The 21,749-nt window shown below is 39.4% G+C and overlaps 1 protein-coding gene across 1 annotated transcript in view; it reads right to left on the minus strand.

The window, feature by feature from the left end:
• Positions 1-886: 886 nt before the first annotated feature.
• CFAP54 (cilia and flagella associated protein 54) overlaps positions 887-21,749 on the minus strand; it is a 383,858-nt gene continuing 362,995 nt past the window's right edge. Inside the window, exons 65-69 of the mRNA XM_044280574.1 lie at positions 11,064-11,255; positions 7,515-7,621; positions 6,057-6,228; positions 1,413-1,487; positions 887-1,136 (exon numbers count right to left, since the gene is read on the minus strand). Coding sequence (XP_044136509.1) covers positions 1,017-1,136; positions 1,413-1,487; positions 6,057-6,228; positions 7,515-7,621; positions 11,064-11,255 — 666 coding nt within the window. The 3' untranslated portion in view covers positions 887-1,016. The remainder of the gene's footprint in view (positions 1,137-1,412; positions 1,488-6,056; positions 6,229-7,514; positions 7,622-11,063; positions 11,256-21,749) is intronic.

Genomic DNA, 21,749 nt, shown 5'->3' on the forward strand with positions numbered 1-21,749 from the left:
AAGGTGCATATACCTGCATCTTTCATTCCTGACCCAAAAGTGCTCTAACTCACGATATATGGTCTTGTTTTAATGCTTAGATTGCCAGCTTTAAAACAAGATCTGTCATCAATCTGTAGCGTTTACACCCCCCATAATCTGCCAACAAAAAGCACTACAAAAATAAAAAAGTTGGTTGGTACACTCCTCCTATTTTTAAGAGATGTGGCACATAACTTTTTGCTCAAGTTACACTTTTAACCACTTACATCACCTTTTATACAAAGTTGTAGGAGGGTGTCTAGTCTATAAACTACTGAGTGGTATTTTTTACAATGGGCCAGGTGTCTACTTTCAGAAAATATATAGGTATTGGGGATCAATATGATTCTTTTATTTTGTAATTTAGGTATTATTTGCACATGTCAAAACTGCTAAAATTGTCCTGCCTACCAGAGGTGCAAAATATCCAAAGACCCCGGCAGTAAAAGGATTAAAAGGGGTTGTCTTCTCAAATAAATGGTTGCCCATGTAATACAAGGATGGCTCAAACCTCTTCTACAGAGTGTCTCTTTGTTCTACCTCATAAAGGAGCCCTGAGTAGGAGACCCCTCTGCATGACGTCCGTAGGGAATATGGACAAAGGTTGTCTTTGCGAGAAACCGCCTGTAAATGTATTTCAGATATTTGGGTGATTGTCATCTTAATTTTATGCTAATTTACTTTCATAAAACATTGGCATACTTCTATTCCCTCTATGGGTATCTTTGTAAGACATGAAATTTTAAGTCAACACACCACAGAAGAACAAGTTAGATTTTAACATTTCTTTATAATAGCTGTTTATAGTACATTCTTCCCATCTCAGAAACTACAGGAAGCAAAGAGATTGATTTTATGAGACATGTTCCCATGGGCAATGCAATAAAATATTGTAGAAAGTTGCAAAAAACAATACAAGAAATGGTTTGAATAAAAATTAGTAAACTCTGTGCATAGAAATGTGAGTGATAAAACAATAAGTATAAATTGATTGTTCAGGTGAGCTGTGACACAGTCCAATCTAGAAGGCTTCCCTTCATTAGCATACAGCCGTGAGTCAGGTCAAAGACTCTCCCAAGCCTGATTAATGATGGCAAAGTGATGTCAAATGGAGCCTGTGAAAAGAAGGAAATTATAGCTGTGAGAGATTCATTTTTCTTGTCATAGGCAAGCATCACATCCATTTTCGCACTTAAGAAGATTAATATCATGAAGCCAAACTGTTCTGCAATACCCACCAAATGGAGAGGAGAAGACACATAGACTATGAAAATGAATATAAACACTAAATAAATACAAGAAATTACATTTACACTTGTGCCTGATGTTTTTCTTGTGTTAAAATTATGTAAATGTTCAACATTAAAGATAAATATAAACCGGATGCTAACCTGAGTAATTAGCTGCAGATTTGGATCAGTAGATAGCAAGGATTGAGCTTGAGAACAACACTGCAGAAACATTGCCTTTAAAAAAAATAACACATTGAAGATGTATTATGGCTGGTTGTTTTACATGAGGACATTAGAGGTGAGGGTTACATTGTAAAAATATCACTATGAAAAGGCTACCTCCCATTTGAAGGTTACTACAAACTCTGGCAGAATTATCTTAACATAATGTCATATTCAGTACCCGATCACTGGGTTCTGCCATATTTAGGACACAATACCTCTTTTGCTAACCATACCTCCTGTTCATAGTGATTATTGTCATACTCTTGCAAAAGGTTTTAAGCCACTATTGTGGGGTAAAATAGTTGTAAATTATGGTGCAGTGTATACGTGTACCATATTTTGCGACTTTGCAGAGAAAAGGGGTGGAGTCTAGCACTGCCCACCAGATTTAATATTACTTTCCCCAAGAAAGTGGCGTAAGTTATAGCTGAAGTCTATACTTCAGCATCTGGTGCACAGTAGGGTGGAGATGCACCTAATTGCATCTCATGTCAGTGCAGGGAAATCAAGACTAGCGTATGGGTACACCAGTTTTGATAAATGTCCCTCATTGTGTGCTGTGGAGCATGAATTCAAGTTCACCAAATAATTAACAAATCTTTCCAAGTCCCATGTTCCTTTATACTGTATGTTCCTATGTTGCTTCTTTAGATAAACCATTGCAATGGGGTATTCTAGTAGTAATAAATATAACCAATTCCAAAAATTTGGGACGCTGTGTAAAATGTAAATAGATGTACCTAAAAACAGAACACAATAATTTTCAAATCTCATACCCATATATTATTCACAATAGATCACAGAACTCATGAGATGCTCAAAGTGAGACATTTTACCATTTTGTGAAAATTTACTAATTAAGAACTTGATGGCAACAATGCATCTCAAAAAAGTTGGAGCAGGGCCATGTCTACCATTGTGTGACATCCTATCTTCTTTTACTTTTCATGTTGCTAAAAGGTCTGGAATTCAGGCAAGTCAGTTCAGCACCTAGACTCTTCTTCTGTGATGCCATGCTGTTATGATGGATGCTGTATGTGGTTTAGTATTGTCTTGTTGAAATATAGTATGCTAGAATTTCCCTGACATACAAGTTTTATGGATGGGAGCATATGTTGTTCTAAAATCTCTACATACTGTTCAGCATTGATAGTGTCTTTCCAGATGTATAAGCTGTTCATACCATAGGTAGCAATGCAAGCTCATGCAATCAGAGATGCAGGCTTTTTTAACTGTGCACTGATAAGAAGCTGGATGGTCCCTCTCCTCTTAAGTCCATAGAACATGGGTCTGTGGTTTCCAAAAATAATTTCAAATTTTGATTCATCTGACCACAGAACAGTTTTCCATTTTGCCTAAGTCCATTTTAAATTAGCTTTGGCCCTGAGAAGATTGTGGCATTTCTGGATCGTGTTGATATGTGGTTTCTTCTTGGCATAATACAGCTTTATTTTGCATTTGTGAAACATGGCAAACTGTGTTCACAGACAATGATTTCTGGGGGTTCTCCTGAGCTTATGCAGTGATTTCCAGTACAGAAATATGCCTGTTTTTAATGCAGTGCTGCCTGAAGGGCCATAGATCACGAGCATCCAATATTGACTGTTGATCTTGTCCTTTGAGAAAATAGTCCCTGATTTATCATATGATAACCCTGTGCACTTCCAGAGGCTGTGCCTAGTTTATGACAAGGCATACTCTTGATCATAAATTACATGTAGCATTCAGCAGTCAGTGCGCCTATACTGTTATCTACCAGAAAACAGGCGTAAAAAATGATAAATATGGTGAGCCAGCTGGACCCACCCCCTCCCTCGCCACAAAGCCTTTTCAGAGAAGTTGGCGAGGGAGAAGGAGAAATGCCTCTTGCACAAATTTTTGCGCACATGGTGTTTAAAAAGTCGCGAACACGCAGTTTACTGTCAAAACTAAATGATAAACCAGGCCCATGGATTTGGACTTGCAACTATTTGACATATGATTTAATTATGTAGATTCTTGTCATGTAACTGCATTGTTACTGTTTTGCTTCTAAAAATCTAAATTTTTATTTTTATTATTTTTATAGTAATTTGTAAATCCACTTTTGGCTTTCAACACTGCCTGAATCCTTCTGGGCATGCTCTCGGTCAGATTCAAACATGTCTCGAAGGAAATCTTTTCTCAGGTCTCTTCTTCACATTGCCAGTTAGTACCCAGTTGGTGCACTTGGGTACGAATACAGCTTTTTCTTCAATTCTACCCACAAGTGTTCGATTGGATTGAGGTGTGGGGACTGTGGGCAATCCAGCACCTCAACTTTATTGTTATTAAAGCTTTCCTTGGCTAATCTAGGAGTATGCTTCGGGTCGTTGTACTGCTGGAACACTATGTTGTCCTTTTCATACCCATAATACTCGAATGTACAAAGTAACTCTTCTTGTAGGATACTCACATATAGCTCAGCATTGAGACCAACATCGATCCTAGTCAAGTATCCAACGCCTTTGGCCGTGAAACAACCCCATATCATCAATCTTCCTCCACCGAACTTTACAGTTCCCTCAATTTCTCAATCCGTTAGCCCCCTTTTCCCTTGTTTCTTCCAGACCCATTTGCACCCATCAGAGCCCAGTCTATTGACTTTCATCTCATCACTCCAAATCACCCGTTTCCAATCTTCTACAGTTCACTGTCGGTACTTTTTTGAAAACTTGAGCCAACGCTTCTTATGACGATATCGAAGTCGAGACTTCTTCACCTTTTTTCGGGCCACCTTTCCAGATTTGTCTAATGCATGTCGCTTGCATGAACATCTGTGATCTCACTATTACGAAGCATTCGAGCCACCTCCACTGCCTTGTTTGTTGCGCCAAAACTGACAGACCTTGTGATGAGCCAAATAGTTGACTCTGATATTTTGCCTGGACATCCACCTCTTGGCTTTGGAATGAATGGATGGACTTCCTTTTGTATTCTTCCAACTGCCATGGCAATTTTCTTGGCTGAGATACTGCTATCGATGAGTTGGATGATACTATTTCTCTTTTCCTGGGAAATCTTCTTCATGGCTGCTCCTTGATTTGAACTAGTGACCTTTCACTTGGGAATCAACCTAATAACACACTGAGCTATTAGGGAATGTGAGAACAGGTAATTAGTAGTATAAAAGAAGAAAAAGATTGTTCAACAACCAGGAGCAGTAACAATGCAGTTTCTTGACAAGAATCTGCAGAACTAATCATGTGCTATCATATCTAGTTAATGTATGAGATAGCCCAGATGATTGTCTATAAAATGAAGGTAGTCTCAAGTTTGAAGCTGTAGTGGATGGTGAGATATGGAGCCTGAAATTCAAAAGTTCAAAACATTGTTACCCTTTTGCTCGTCAGTGTATGTATTGCAGATGTGGGATATTCAAAGCTTTTGCAATTTTATGTTGAATATTTTTCTGAAATTAATCCACAATTTTTAGGTGCAGTTTTTGACAGAATGGTGAACCTCTGCCCATCTTTGCTGAGAGAATCTGCCTCTTTAACATGCTCTTTTTATACCCAGCTTCTCCTTCAGTGTTTTTTTTTAATTAGTACTACATACTTTTCCAGCCTTTCGTTGCCCCTGTCCAAACTTTTTTGAGATGTTCTACTACCATCAAGTTCTAAATGAGTTAATTTTTATCATGAAATGATAAAGTGTCTCTTTCAACATATGATATGTGTTCTATGATCTATTGTGAATGAAATATAGATCTATGAGATTTGGAAATCATTGCATTCAGTTTTTATTTACATTTTACCCACCGTCCCAACTTTTTGGGAATTGGGCATGTGTGTGTATATATCATAGACAGATAGGTAGACATAGATAGATAACTAGATTTGGATAGATAGATATATACATAATACATAATGTTAGAATTACTTCCATGTGACTTCTGGGCGAACGCAGCACCAGCAGTATAATGTGTTCTGACAAGAGCTGTTGTGATGCGTATTAACACATTGTGACTGCCTCTTCATTGCAGGCTATATTCTGACACCTACAGAAATGTAGCAAGGATTTTTTTTTAAGTGCTGTAAGAGCGGAATCTGCCCATGGAAATTAGGGGCAGGTTTACAGTCCTGCAAAATGATTATAAAAGTTATGAAATACAATCAATATGGCAAGTGAGCCTCTTTGTGAATTATAAAAGAACAGAAAGTCAATACAGAAACAGAAAAGATAATGTTAAATAAATGAGAAAATGAAGGACAATTCAAGTAATCAGTTTATGTGTTATTCCGCAGCACAAGAACATACAACATAACATTAGCACATTAGTCATTTTTCCTTCATGTAAACTTCCAGACTCAATGGGAGTCAGTAAATATGGATTTCAAATAACCCAGATAAGCAGAAACATGAAAGGTGTATCTATTGCCATGACATGCAATTTGGAAGACTGATACATAGATCCCTGGCTTGTCACCAGATACTGATGTGTTCCTTCCTGTATCCAAGTGTGACAACCAAGCTACTAATACTAATGCTTATCAATGTGTTTCCATCTCTCAGCCTCCCACATAAATTGCCCTACAGATTGGGAGCTGTCTATTATACCTGTTCTTCTTCTGTGATCTTGACTGCTTTCAGATCAGGGTTATTTGTAGCCATCTGAGCAGATCGTTTTTGCTTTTCACTACTGCCTGGTACACAGGTATCACTCACATTGTGTAAGGATATTTCTGCCTTCTGCACCAGATTACAAAGATTTTCATGTAATGACTGGACACTGGATAAAAAAAAAAAGTATAATTAAAATGACTCAACTTTACTAATCAGGTTTAATCATTTAACAAACAGGTTAAAATACCATTGGGTTAAATATACACAATGAAAAGGATATTCATACTGTGCAGCACATGTGCCCTGGAAGACGCTTTTGAGCGTTACTGGAGTTGGCCCGGTAGATGTGAGAAATCAGTGTGGATTTTATGCGCTTTTGTGTGCTTGATGTGCCTGCTTTTTATCTGTGTTTGTGAGTACTATAAGTCACTGTTTTACTGAATTGTGCGTTGCTTCACCATTCTGGGCTGTTCTGCGTCTTTCCTGATATAGGTTTTTCTGTTTAGCACGCCTGGAGTAAAAACCATTATATCATTTGCCACTGTTCAGACTTGATGGTGAAGGATTCTGTGTGGCATCCTTTAACTACATGAAAATGTCTGCAAGAGGGTTGTGTCCCTGTCCAGATTGGTTCTTTTATGAAGACATCTCATTCTGGTCCTGCAAAGCTGTATTTGAATAGACTGCCAAAGGCATTTTATTATTACTTCTGGTATAGATTTCAGTTTTATTTTATACCAGAAAACTGGTGTAAAAGAAGATAAATATATTGGCCCTGCTGGCCCATCCTTGCCACAACCTTTTCGTGAAAGTGGCAAGGGCGGCATAGAAATGCCACTTGCAACTAAATTTAGCAAACACAAGGTTTGTGACTTTATTGTGCCAGAAAACTGGGATGAAGGGAATGATATAGATACATAATATAAGAAAGACATAATGGGGGGGCTGCCTAGTATCTGCATCTACTGGTAGTAATGTTCTGCCCACTTTGCAATTCTTGGTTAGCAGTGTGTCTTGCTGAGGACAATTTGTGAAATGTATGCTCAGATTGTGATGTGACAAAATAGAGTGTAGTGTCCATGCACAGCACATTGGCAAAGGAACAGACATCTGGACTGTTGGTCCCTGCACCAGCATGCACTAATGTGTTAACAGCAGAGCTGGCATTGCATCAGGAACAATGATCATGGAAACACTGGTCCCAGTCTGGTACTTTAAATATATGTTGTTCAGAATGTCAGATGCGAATGCAGCTAGTTCTGTGCTAAGAAACATTATTATTATTTATTATTATTAAACCGCCATTCATTCCATAGCGCTATACATATGAAAAGGGGTGCACATACATAATACAGACAATTGCTCTAAGCATGAACAAGACGAGAGAGAGAGGGCCCTGCCCGCGAGGGATTACAATCTACCATCTAGATTCATCGATAATATTGTACTTACTGTTTCAAAGAAACCCAAAGATAGCCACATAGGACTACAGATGGATCACATTTTCTTGGGTCTTTAACGTCAATATTCTGCTTGTTATAGGCATACATTAGCAATACCTACAGTATAAATACATAATATACACTATAAAGATCATGTAAATAGTATAATATTAGCCTACTCTCCCCACCTTCGCCGCGCCCATTTATAAAATCACAAACAAGAGGTTTGCAAGTCACAAACATGACTTTTGTACACCAGAAACCTTGAAGGAACTCGGGTCGGACTGGAGTTCCTTGAGCCCACTAGAGAATTATTCTCGGGGCCCAACCTGCATATCCTCAATACATTTTTCTTGTCTGTTTTTTTAGGGCTCCCTATAGTATCAAAGCCTGGGCCCACATGAGGATTCTTGGGTACCCTGGAGGCCAGTCAGATACTGGATATGAGATAGGGCTCTTTTTTTAACACTGGTCCACAGGATCCACTATACAAATGAGTACATGACATCACAGCATTCATGACATCACACTATTCTGTGACATCACAATGATGGTTCTTGCATATGAATCCAGAAACTATTGGGGCTGCTTATTCTTTTGCTGGAGGGCGACCTGCATGGTCAGAGGCTACAGCAGGTATGTTCCTCGGTTCTCCAGATTACTCTATGAAAGAAAAGTATAGAGGTGGCGCTCCCTAGTGTAATACCTTAGTGTGTAGCTTACAGCATAACGGTAATAGCACCCCACCAGATAATGTTGTGCATACTAAGCAAAACACTAGATGAAGGCAAAATCATTCCCATATGAGAGGGATCCCGAGCTCCTGCCTTTCTCTGCCATATAGGCCTCTCAGGACACCGGAATAGCCAAGTTAAGGACAAGTTTGCTCAGGGAGCAAGAAGAAAATAAAGCAAGCTGCACTAAGGGATTCTACTAAAAGATATTTAATGACATTAAAAAACAATAAAATAAGGTCAAAGCTAGACATTTCAGTGACTGACAGAAAGAGATACTGTAGATATGAGACCAAAAGATAAATATGAAATAGACACACAGATATATATGAGATAGAGACAGAATTTGAGACAGAAGGAGAGACGAATGTAAAATAGATAGATAAATAGGAAACACATAGACATATAACTGTAGGGCCACTATATTACAGTCGCCCATCTAGTAGCTGATAGCTGATCTTGGGCTCTTTTCACATTGGTTCACAGTATCCAATAGTCAGATTAGGTTCCTTAGGCTCACCATAGGAAATTATTCTTTGGGCCCAAACCCCACATCATCAATAGAGTCTATTACACAATATAAGGATTACACAATATTGTGATATCACAGTTAAATGTAATAAATGTTAAACTCATCCAAGCTAAAATTGAGTATATCTGCACTGCTACAACTTGTAGCTGCCTATCAGAACCTTTTAATCGAGACACCAACCGAAGATTTTGTCATTTCAAGAGAGTCTGTCAGCAGTTTTGACTATGCCAAACTACTGATAGCAGGGTAAGTAGAAAACTCAGGTAGCGCTGCCCATGGAAGTGAAGAAGTTACTCGGGTATGATATTATATTTGTCATCTTTATTGATAGATGAATAATGCTTTATTGGGGCCAAATTGGCCCCTTCCTCAGATTTCAATCAATATAACTGATAATATTAATTGTAATCTGAAGAAGGGGCCCGTTTGGCCCTGAAACGCGTTATTAATCTATCAATAAAAGTTACATGTATAGCATTGTGCCTGAGTACCTTCTTCACATATATGGGCAGAGCCTGAGTTTTCTACTTACCCTGCTTTATGTAGTTCGGACCGTTACTGGTGGCCAGAGACAGTGTGGTTGGGTGTTTATGGCTTTACAGCAACCTGTGAAGGTGAGCATTTTATCAGATACATTCTTTACCTAACATAATGCTCCTACCCGTTTTCCCTTCTCCTTCTCTTGCCTTTCCTGCATGAAACTACTGATGGCATTAGGTAGGAGCTAGACACAGCAGTACAAATAATAAAGCTTACATCAGGAGTAGTGTTAATATGAAGTTTTATTCTAACAGATTCTGCTACCTAAGTGCACTAAAGGCAGGGCTCACTGTGAAGGGCTCTCTGCAGTGAGCTGCTTGTTAGGCCCTGATCACTGTTCTAATAGCTGTAACATCCAACCAGGAGACCACTCCAGCTGTCACTCAGAGCAGAAGATAGAGGCTAAAAAACAACTCAATGCAGAGAGGAATTCACATTGAAGCTCCACCTCCATTATACTTAATGGGGTTGTACCGCAAAACATATTCTACATTTTTCAAACCAGGATCTGAGTACTTTTATAATTGCATGTAATTAAACATTTTGTATAGCCACTGAGCTATTCAATCACTAAGGTGGTCACACGTACTCAGTTTCAATCTTCACCTGCCAACAGACATATCTTCTGTTAGAAGCTATGTTACAGGGAAACAGCTGCAGCAGAAAGGCTGAAAAAGGACACACCCTTGGGCTCTGAGTCTGAATTGAATCTAGCAGAACAATTGGAGCAATGAATGGGGAGATCTCTAATTTCATATGAGGTACAGGGCTGGTTGCCGCTTTGTTAGAAATAGATTGTCATGTGCTATATGATGTCCGATTTTCCAGAATCTGGTAGAATAGAACTTTATATTCACACAACTCCTTATAATAAAAGCTGAACGGTGTATTTGTACTGTTCTACCTATCCTCTACATCGTCTAGTTTCCTGTAAATGGTGTGTGTAATCTCTGGAGTTCTCCATATTCATGAGCTTCCAGCTTCCCCCACTACTGACTGACAACTTGCATACAATACACAGTAATAGGGAGAAAGCTGTCAATCAGTGGCATGAAGATGGGGGAAGCCCACCGCTCATGACTCCAGACTCAGCTCACGCTGTGGCTGTCAAACGTTGATTTTATTAATTACCACGTATGTGAGACATCAAATAACTCAATTACTTGGTACAAGACTATCTTTAAAAAATAGATTTTGTGTTCAGTCAGGTTAGCTTTTATTACATTTAGTTTGAAAAGAAAGTGTGGAAGATCTGCAGAAACAGAAGACATTAGGAAGGGATAAATACTTTTTCACGCCTCTGTATATAGTTTCCATGTATATTTTCATTGACTATAATACATTTCTTTCGTAAAAACAAAGTGATGACCCAAAATCTTTCACTTTTAATTTAGAAAAGACCTGTAAAACCATATCCTATACCAGTGATGGTGAACCTTTTAGATACCGAATGCTCAAACTGCAACTCAAAACCCACTTATTTATCGCAAAGTGCCAACACAGCAATTTACCCTGAATACTACAGTCCAATATAGTATATCTTCCATGTCAGTTAGCTATAATAGCCTGCCTACATTCAGTGCGCTGCCTGTGCTGTGCATAGTGCGCCCTGCGCCGATGAATGGCAGGAAAAGTCTAAGGCATATTGGTACACCATAGACTTATTTCACGGTGCTGGTGCCCACAGAGAGGGCTCTGAGTGCCGCCTCTGGCATCCAAAGGTTCTCCACGACTGTCCTATACTATGCCTTACCGTGGGTTTCCCTTGATCTTGTCTTGATCTCTCCAAGAGTGGAATATACCACTGCAGACAAAGTTCCTGGTCTAAAGCATGTGTTGACATTTGTTCCCCATGAACTTCTAATTTGCTTTCCAGTGATCCAGTGGAAGGAGATTTCAATGGCTGTGGTGTACGCTGATTAAACTCTTTAGCCCCCAAATTTGCCTAAAAAACAGATACAATGAGCTATTAGATTTCATCAACGATGTAAAAAAGACTTTTACCTGACATGGGTAGTACAATTCACAGGTATGTTAATCTGCAAAATAGAACCAACTGAAGATAAGTAGGCTACACTTCAGACAAACAGCTTCTATATCCCACATTACTGCACTAGAGGATGCAATGTGGATGACTATGGATTCAGTATGGATACCTGGAAGTAGAGATGAGCGAACCTCTGTTTTAAGTTCGGCGTCTAAAGTTCGGGTTTGGATTAGCGGAGAATCCCGATCTGGAACCGGATATGGATTCCGACTTCCGTTGTGGTCCGTGGTAGCGGAATCAATAATGGCCGATTATTGATTCCGCTACCACGGACCACAACGGAAGTCGGAATCCATATCCGGTTCCAGATCGGGATTCTCCGCTAATCCAAACCCGAACTTTAGACGCCGAACTTAAAACAGAAGTTCGCTCATCTCTACCTGGAAGCCATTTTCTCTAAAGCCAGAAATAAAATCACAGCAGAAAACAGTTAACAAAAGCAATCTGCCATAGGTGTTGTCATCAGACCTGATAAAAGTTTGCCTGGAATTCTGTTAAACCAATGCTCGTGCTACATTTAGGACAAAGTTCTAATTAGTCATTTCCCCCAAATCATACAAAATATGCATTTTAATGAGAAGCAGTTGTTTTCTTTCGGGCTCATGCGCACAGCCATAGTACAGAATCTTTAGTACAACACCCATAAAAAAATCAATTGAGTCATACTATACCGCCATATGCTTTTCATATAGTGATATATGGCCCTTTTTAATGGATTAATGTATAATTCCATTGCATGCATTGCTTCTAGACACAAATATGATGTCTTTAGGCACGTAACAAATAACCATGGGGCCACATAGCAAAACTTGGACCCCACTTGACGACCATATATAGCAGCAAGTTCAGAATATTAAAAATGAAGTGATTATTTTGGTCTGCCTAATACACAAAGAAAACGCACACAATGATGTCTTAGTAAGTCCTGAAATGTACTGAATTACTCTGACAGCATTATACAATAGATTCCAGGACCCTCAGGGTTACACAACATTATAAATCAGTATAATGCTGTGCGATCCTGTCAGAGGAGCAGACGCCAGAACTGAATGACAATGACATGCACTGCGGGTTTATCACGTTCAAATCGCTTGCATATAAGCCTGGCTTAATATGATAATTCTCATAGTGATGTCACAGTACAGAGATAATGCTCTCAGTGATGTCACAGTACAGGGATAATTCAAATAGTGATATCACAATAGTGTAATAATGTCCTCAGTGATGTCACAACACTGTGATAATGCTCAAAGTGATGTCACAGTACAGAGATAATGCTCTCAGTGATGTCATAGTACAGGTATAATTCAAATAGTGATATCACAATAGTCAGTTTGGTAAAGTACACGGTAAACATCTACAGCGATACTACAGCACAAGAATTATACGAACATACAATAATGCAACGAGTGCTGCCAATGAAAGAGTAATGCATAGGGATTCAGTTTTACACACCACCTTCTATAGTCATTATTAACTGTACCTTATACTAAGGCTCCATTCACACGTCCGCAATTTTGCGGAACGGGTGCTGACGCATTCATTCTCTATGGGGACAGAAGAGATGCGGAGAGCACACTATGTGCTCTCCGCATCCGCATTTCCGGGGCGCGCCCCCAATCTAACGGTCCGCAGCTACGGAAAAAAAAATTGCGGACAAGAATAGGCATTTCTATGGGGGTGCCGGACAGGTGTATTGTGGATCCGCAATGCACTACAGACGTGTGAATGGACCCTTACTGTTGGGTCCCATAACACCTGCTACCCTGGTAGTTTATGCTCATGAAGTCCTCACAGGGTACCTGCAGCTCGGTATATGTGCTAATATTAGACAGTCTTGCCAATAAAAATAAGGCTTAAAGGGATTTTGTCACTTCAGCAAATAGCATTTATTATGTATAGAAAGTTTTCATGGTTAGAACCCACCCTGCAGTCCAGCAGTGGCTGTGCTTGTAAACTATAGAAAAAAGTACCAGCTCACGTGAGCTCCCACGGTCTCGGCCACCAGAGAGGCTGGCAATTTTTCTTATAGCGTGCAAGCACGAGCACCACTGCTGAATTACATGGTGGTGGTAACCATGGAAACAAGCAGTGTATAATGTGATGGAAAAATGACCCAAGCCAGCAAAGGAAGCAATATGGACAATCACAATACATTAGTAAGTGTCTTGTATTAATTTTCTCTACATGATAAATGGATGCGGACAGCACACATATAACATTCGTGTGCTGTCCACATTTTTTTGTGGGCCCATAGAAATAAATGGGTCCGCATTTGATCCGTAAAAAATGCAAACCAAAAATACATTTGTGTGCATAAGGCCTAAGTGTGTATGCATATGTACATAGCTCTCAGTCACTGATAGATGACTGGGGGTGGTCTTAAAGGGGTTGTCTCTCTTCAGTAAGTAGCATTTATTATGTAGAGAAAGTTAATACAAGGCACTTACTAATGTTTTGTGATTGTCCACATTGTCTCCTCTGCTGGCTGGATTCAGTTTTCCATCGCATTTCACACTGCTCGTTTTCATGGTTACAACTGCCCTGTAATCCAGCAGAGGTGGTCATTCTTGCACACTATAAGAAAAAATGGCAGCCTCTCTAGGTGGTTGTAACCATGGAAACTTCCTCTGCATAATAAATACTACTTACTGAAGTGGCAAAACCTCTTTAAGGCAAATCCTATCATTCTGTATTACATGATTTAGCGGATTCCTAAGTTTGATAAATGACTTTAGTCCAGTTGTTGCCAAATTTTTTGAGATTGACAAACATTTAGATTTTTTTAACAGTTTGCTGCTTCAGTGTTTTTAGATCTTTTTGCCCGAATGGTATTAAAACTTCTGCCAAAATACAAGAGAAATTTGATAGAGAACAATGCTTTATTCCAGCACGATGGAGCACCATGTTGCCAGGCAAAAGCTATAACTAAGTGGCTCGGTGACCAAAACATTTAAATTTTGGGTCCTTGGCCAGGAAATTCCTCAGATCTTAATCCCAATGAGAATGAAAACCTGTGGTTCTCAATAGGATTAAACAGGAAGACAAACAAATGCACTGATTAGGCAAGAATGGATTGCCATAAATAAGGATTTTGCCCAGAAGCTGATATCCTGCATGTCAGAGCAAATTGCTGAAGTCTTTAACCCCTTCCCACCCTATGACGTACTACTACGTCATGGAAACCACTGCGTTTCCCGCAATTTGACATAATAGTAAGTCATAGTGATCGCGCGGGCACCAGAGCGGTGCGCGCGCGATCACTGCAGGGGCCTGGCCGTCCATGGTAGCCGGGACCCTTGCTATGACCTCCGGCATCGCTGTAAAAGCCGATGTCAGCGGATTAACCCCTTCTATGCCGCGGTCCGCACTGACCACGACATAGAAGGGGTTTGTGTCGGGTGAGTGATCGCATTGAGTCCCTGCGCTGCTGTTGCGGGGACCCAATGCGTCACAAGGCAGCCCGATGCCGTGTAGAGGCTGCCCAATGCCTTGCACGGCATCGGGAACTGCCTTCTATGGGTGCCGAGGAGATCCAGTCTCAGGCTGGGTCTCCTAGCCAACCTGTTAGTGTATGACTCAGTGTAATGCAATCAGACCCCCAAAAGTGAACATCAGAAATAAAGTAAAGGAAAAAAAGTAAAAAAAAAAAAAAAAAGTGTTTTTTAATAAAATTGATAAAGTAATAAAATTAATAAAGTAAAAAAGAAAAAAAAGCCCCTTTCCCCTTATTTTATAATAAAAAACAGAAAAACAAAAACTCATACATATTAGGTATCGCCGCTTCCATAATGACCGGCTCTATAAATATATCACATGACCCACCCTGTCTGATAAACACCATAAAAAAAAAAAAACAGTAAAAAAATAATAATAATTTTTGTCACCTTGCATCACAAAAAGTGCAACACCAAGCGATCAAAAAGGCATCTGTCCCATAAAATTGTATCAATAAAACGGTCACCTCATCCCGCAAAAAATGAGCCCCTACCAAAGAAAATCGCCCAAAAAATAAAAAGAAACTATAGCTCTCAGAAGATGGAGACACTAAAATATATTTTGCTAAAGTGAAAAAAATAAAAATAAAGTATACATATTAGGTATCGCCACGTCCGTAAGAACCAGCTCTATAAAAATATCACATGACCTAACTACTCAGGTGAACACCGTAAAAAAACAAAAAAAAAACATTTTTGTCACATTATATCACAAAAAGTGCAACAGCAAGTGATCAAAAAGGCGTATGCCCCCCAAAATAGTACCAATCAGACCGTCATCACATCCTGCAAAAAATGAAACCCTACCTAAAAGAATAGGTCAACAAATAAAAAAGCTATCACTGTCAGACAATGGAGACACTAAAATATGATTATATTTTTTGCTTCAAAACTGCCATTATTGTGCTAAAGTGAAAATAATTAAAAAAGTATACATATTAGGTATCGCCACATCCGTAACAACCAGCTCTATAAAAATATCACATAACCTAACGACTCAGGTGAACACCGTAAAAAAAAAAAAGTGTTAAAAAAAAGCAATTTTTGTCACATTACATCACAAAAATTGCAACAGCAAGCGATCAAAAAGGCGTATGCCCCTAAAAATAGTACCAATCAGACAGACACCTCATTCCGCAAAAAATTAGACCCTACCTATGGCTCTCAGACTATGAATACACTAAAATATCACTATTTTGGTTTTAAAAATGCTATTATTGTGTAAAACTTAAATAAATAAGAAAAAGTAGACATATTAGGTATTGCCACATCCATAACGATCTGCTCTATAAAAAAAAGTCACATGACCTAATCCCTCAAGTAAATGCTGTAAAAAGAATAAAAAAAACTGTGCCAAAACATACATTTTTAGGTCACCTTGCCTCACAAAAAAAGTAACATAGAATCCTTAAAAATCATATATACCCCAAAATAGTACCAATAAAATTGGCCCCTTATCCCATAGTTCCCAAAATGTGGTCACTTTTCTGAGTTTCTACTGTGGGGGTGCATCGGGGGGGGCGTCAAATGGTACATGGCATCTAAAACAAAGTTCAGCTAAATCTAACTTCCAAAAACCATATGGTGTTCCTTTCCTACTGTGCCCTGCCGTGTGCCCGTACAGCAGTTTTACGATCACATATGGGGTGTTTCTGTAAACCGCAGAATCAGGGTAATAAATATTGAGTTTGCTACTTGCTTTGCCACTGGAAAAAATGGATTAAAATGTATAATCTGCCCAAAAAGTGAAATTCTGAAATTTCATCACCATTTTCCATTAATTCTTGTGGAACACCTAAAGGGTTAACAAAGTTTGTAAAATCAGTTTTGTATACCTTGAGGGGTGTAGTTTATAAAATGGGGTCATTTTGGGGTGGTTTCTATTATGTAAGCCTCACAAAGTGACTTCAGACCTGAACTGGTCCTTAAAAAGTGGGTTTTGGAAATTTTCCCCAAAATTTCAAGATTTGCTTCCAAACTTCTAAGCCTTCTAACGTCCCCAAAAAATAAAATGTCATTTTCAAAATGATCTAAGCATGGAGGAGACATATGGGGAATTACTATTTTTGGAGGTATTACTATTTATTATAAAAGTAGAGAAATTGAAATTTGGAAATATTTATTCAAAATTTTGGGAAAATTTTGTATTTTTTTATGAATAAAAATGATATTATTTTTACCACTGTCATGAAGTACGATATGTGAAGTGAAAAAAATCTCAGAATGGCCTGTATAAGTAAAAGCGTTTTAAAGTTATTGCCACATAAAGTGACACGTCAGACTTGCAAAAATTGGCCTGAGCAGGAAGGTGAAAACAGGCCCAGGGTTGAAGGGGTTAAAAAGACTTGATGTATGTGTCAGTAAAAGTTTTAAAAAATATATAAAAAGCCTGTAATTGTACTTCAGTATACCATAGAAACATCTCACAAAAAGATTGAAAAACATTGATTTATCATAAGTTTGTGACAACTAAAATTTGTGCCCATCTCAAACCTTTTCGATTCAGCCTGCAGATACTGCTTAATGGCCGCTCCTCTATAACAAGGCAGAACAGTAATCATGTTGCGGGATCAAGTATCTAAAACTTTATTTGGCCTTCTGAAGGACATGCTAATCGCTATTCTCACAAGACAAGAAAGGAGGACAAATTATATATGGATTGCTGTTTACCCGATGCTATTAGACTTCCCTATTAGGCTAGAAATAATTACATATACATACTATTTTCTTACAGAAAGGCACATTTTGATATCCAAAACATAAGAACTAATGAGGTATAATAGTTCTATTTACTGAACAACATAACGGGTTTAGTCTTATTACCAAAGATGAGCAAAGCAGTTTGCAGTTCACAGCCAGAAAATCATATCGAAAAGATGTTGTGAAATGGTATTAAAATTAAAACTTAATTTCTTGCCCAGTACTGTATGTTCCACTCCTCTTCATCTTTCCTAACCTCTCCACAATTACCCAATTTAATGTCTGCCTCTTTTTTATTCGCTTTTTCTCTTTGTTTCCTAAGTTTTTGGTTTACTTTTATTTCTGTTATTTTCTATAGGAGACAGTCATCTTAATTGCAACTTTTTACCTTTTCATTGCACGTACATTTCTATGGGTCCACAAAAAAAAAGAAAACAGCACACGGATGTCATATGTGTACAGTCTGCATCTATACTGTATGTCAGCCTCAGCCATTATAGAACGTGTCCTATTCTGGTGCGTATAACCATGTCTATTGATGGGAGAGAGAAAAATGGGGAAAGCACATGGAAAGTATCTGGATTTTGTGGATCTCTGGTTTGCGGACCAAAATACAGATACAGTTGTGTGCATGAGGTCTTAAATTAGATCTTTTCCTAGGAACTACATATGTATCTGCCTAACTATGAGGGGAGATATGTGTCACCCAGAATGTTGCAGGAAGCATTCTAAAGCGGCTTGCTTACCAGGAATGTGCCACCAAGGTGCCCGGCCTTGGTGGAGTAAAAGCCCTAGTCTAGGTGTCCACTAAATTAGGTGGTGGACACAGAAAATAGATAGTGTAGCTGGTTCAGCTAGTTCAGGGCGGGCTTTTACTGGGAACAGGCAATGTGTTGGGTGGGTGCCTAGGTTCCAGTCCGGGACTTGAGGCATGCTCATGTCCAGGGATCCTATTTAATCCTGCTGCTGGATCTTAGGTGTGTCTCAGTCTGAAAGAAAGGCACACAGTGTGAAGTAACACTGTCAGAGCGTGCTACAACTGTTTGACCCGGCTGCGATCTGGATGTACTGGCTGTACTTTTGATGAAAAAGCCTAAATAAAGAGGACTTTTGTTGAACATTTTGGTGTCCCTACCTCTGTACACTGGTCAAGTGAGTATGGTTCCCCACATTTACCAGATCTTTTTAGTTAGAATGTAATGTTTCAAGACTTACATGTAAACATGTCTCCAAAGTGTCCTGTATTTGGTGGGACAGCTACAGATTGCCAGCACAGTCCTGTTACCACAGAATACTCTGCCATAGTGCCTTTATCCTTGTATTAAGTCTCAGATAGCTTCCGGTGGGCAGACTTCCTCTAATATTGAAATTGGACACTAGAGGAGAATTAGTTCTGAGTAGACTTATATTGGCAACTCAAAGTTAGTTCTTGCTGGAGCACTAGAGAGTGGTGTAGGACTGTGGAGGAGATAAATGTTTGATGGTGGATGTTATGGTGCACTATATTTACCTGTTTAGGCTGTGGCTGTCTGTTCTGGGGGCACTGAGGCTGTAACTATTATGGAATACTGTGAACATCACTCTAGAGGGGAGATGTAGCTGTCTCTAATTTGGGGTATTTAATCCATTCTTCTCATTTGAGGACACTTCCTGATTGCACAACACTACAGACGCCCCACGTGCTTGTACAGCACAGCTCGATCGCGTTTCTTAGCTGCTTTGCTTCAGTGATCCAGACTTGACAAAGGGGTCCCATGTACCCCGAAATGCGTTGTCTCAGAATAAAGTAAAACTATATTTGACACTTGGTTGTGTTCTGCACTTTGTGTTATCCACCACAAGCTCAACTACCACGGTCCAGCTGCCTTCTAGTGCTACAGTCTATCCAACCGGCGGTTTGGCTCCCGCCTAAGGATCTCGGATAAGTCCTGCTGCCCAACCAGTAATATTTTCTGCTTTGCCTTCACTGGTGTTGCGCCAAGTTTGGTGCAGCACGAATAGGTGAGCAGACTATATATTTCCCTCTCAGAGGGCACTTCTAATTTTACATATTTACCCTGTGAGCGCCTCTCTCCTCTTGTTGCCACATATTACCATTTGAGGACACTGTCAATGCTAGGGTATATTCACTGCTGGTAGAGGGGTGGCATAACGTTACATCTTTACTGCATCTGATAAACAGTGGCAAATAAATATATATACACAAACATACACACAGTCTCTCCTCATTGATCTTATGGCTAATAACTTTTTTTTTTATGCTCCTCCCTACTGAGCACGTTCGACCAGCTCAGTGAGACGGACAAAAAATAAGGACAAGAATAAACAGCAGGTGGCGCTACACAGATAAATTTTATTGAATAGCTCACTGGCTATACTACATTTGTAATTACATACCGTTACAAAAAGTATTGAGATCCTGATGCTGGTTTGGAAAATGTACAATATGTTTCATGACACAACCCCTTTAAATGTAATACTTGGCCTATATTTAAACATGCCACAATGATATAAAAATTTGCTCTGATATGTGCAGGAAACCAAGTGATATGTGCACAGCCAAGTGTGTGCAAAAACGGACAAAAACACTGTCAATACGAATCTGCAACCTCTGAAATGTCATTGATAACACCAATCCTTACTAAATAATAGACCAGACCCAATAAACATCATTATCTCCGCTTTAGCAGGATTTTCAAAATTTAATCATCCCTATGGATAAATCCAATCACTGTATTTCAATTCACCAGACCAAGGGAAAATGAAATCAATAATTCCAGAAAAACAAACCCCCACAGCATTGAACAGGCTTAACATTTACCAAAGCTTAATTATTTCATAAAATCAAAATATTTGCATGCCAGATTTTCAATAAAGGAGGTTATGAATTTCAGATGCGGATCTGCCCAATCTACTCATAATGAAGAACGCCTGCATAATGACACTTTCATCCTGGTAGAAAACATGTGATGACATTACGGGGGGAGGGGGGGCTTTGACTGAATTCATCGTGACATGTTTAAAGCAACAAAGCTTTGTTTCTGCTATGAAACGAAATAATCAAAGCAGTGTACGCTTGTTAGCTATCTGCTCCAGACAGGGTAATACACCTGCACCTGTCAGCTTAACAGCACTGATGATCTAAGCAAAACCGAATGATAGAATATGAGAAGAAACAAAAAACTAACAAATAGGTCTATACAACACTTCAATACAATGTTGATGTCAACTAAGTTTACTGTTCATCAGGATGCGGTATGATATTATACATTTTGCTTTGTATTTTATTCTGGAACCTGTTTTACAAATTTGCACATACTTTTAAAGGGAATCCATCACCAGGATATTCACCTAAAGGAGTTGGCAGCTTTCTGGCTACTTGTGACTAATGTGTAGGTAACAGAGTATGCAAGTGAGCTGTGCCTCTAATGCTACCAGATGTAAGATAATGTGTAGGTAAGATGGACAAGACCTCTGTGTGGACAGCATTAAAGACGTGGCATACAAGGGGCATGCCTTATGAAATATAGTAAATGGCACAGAATTTCAATAAAGGCCATATACGTAAGTGCCATAGTCATCTTACATACTGAAGGGATCGTCTTTTTATTCAGGGGTCATTCTCAAAGACTTCTTCCAGACAAAGGCTTTAGTGTCCAAACAGTGCATTTATTTGGCAGTCTTCATGTACAAACAGCAACCAAAACATAAATAAAAACAAATCCTCAGCCGTCTGGCCACTGACTAAACAGTATAGTCCCTCTCTAGCAGGATCCGGGTCTACCACCCAGCTCCCCAAAACACTGCAGTGCTTACCCCACAAAAGGGTCAGAGGGTCCCGGCTCCCACAGGCTTTAGCACAGCCTGCTCCTTCTTCAGACTGAGAGCCCCACCCAAGTCCAGCAACAGGATTAAATAGCATCCCTGGATATGGGCATATTCTTAAATCACGGAGTGGAGCATGGGGAACAGGCACCCACCCAACACATTGCCTGTTCCCAGTAAAAGTCCGCCCTGGACTAGCTGAAGCCAGCTAAGCTAAGTAGCTTGGTGTTCACCAACTAGCTTAGTGGCCACCTATACCTAGGGCCTTTACTCAACCAAAGCAGAGCCACTTGGTGACACACTCCTGGTGCAAACAACCCTTTCCATGCTTTGCAAGGACTTTTCTGTTCTCACCGAGGCTCCTCTGGGT

The sequence above is a fragment of the Bufo gargarizans genome, chromosome 2 (genome assembly GCF_014858855.1).
Source record: "Bufo gargarizans isolate SCDJY-AF-19 chromosome 2, ASM1485885v1, whole genome shotgun sequence".
In the NCBI taxonomy this organism is placed as follows: Eukaryota; Metazoa; Chordata; class Amphibia; order Anura; family Bufonidae; genus Bufo; species Bufo gargarizans.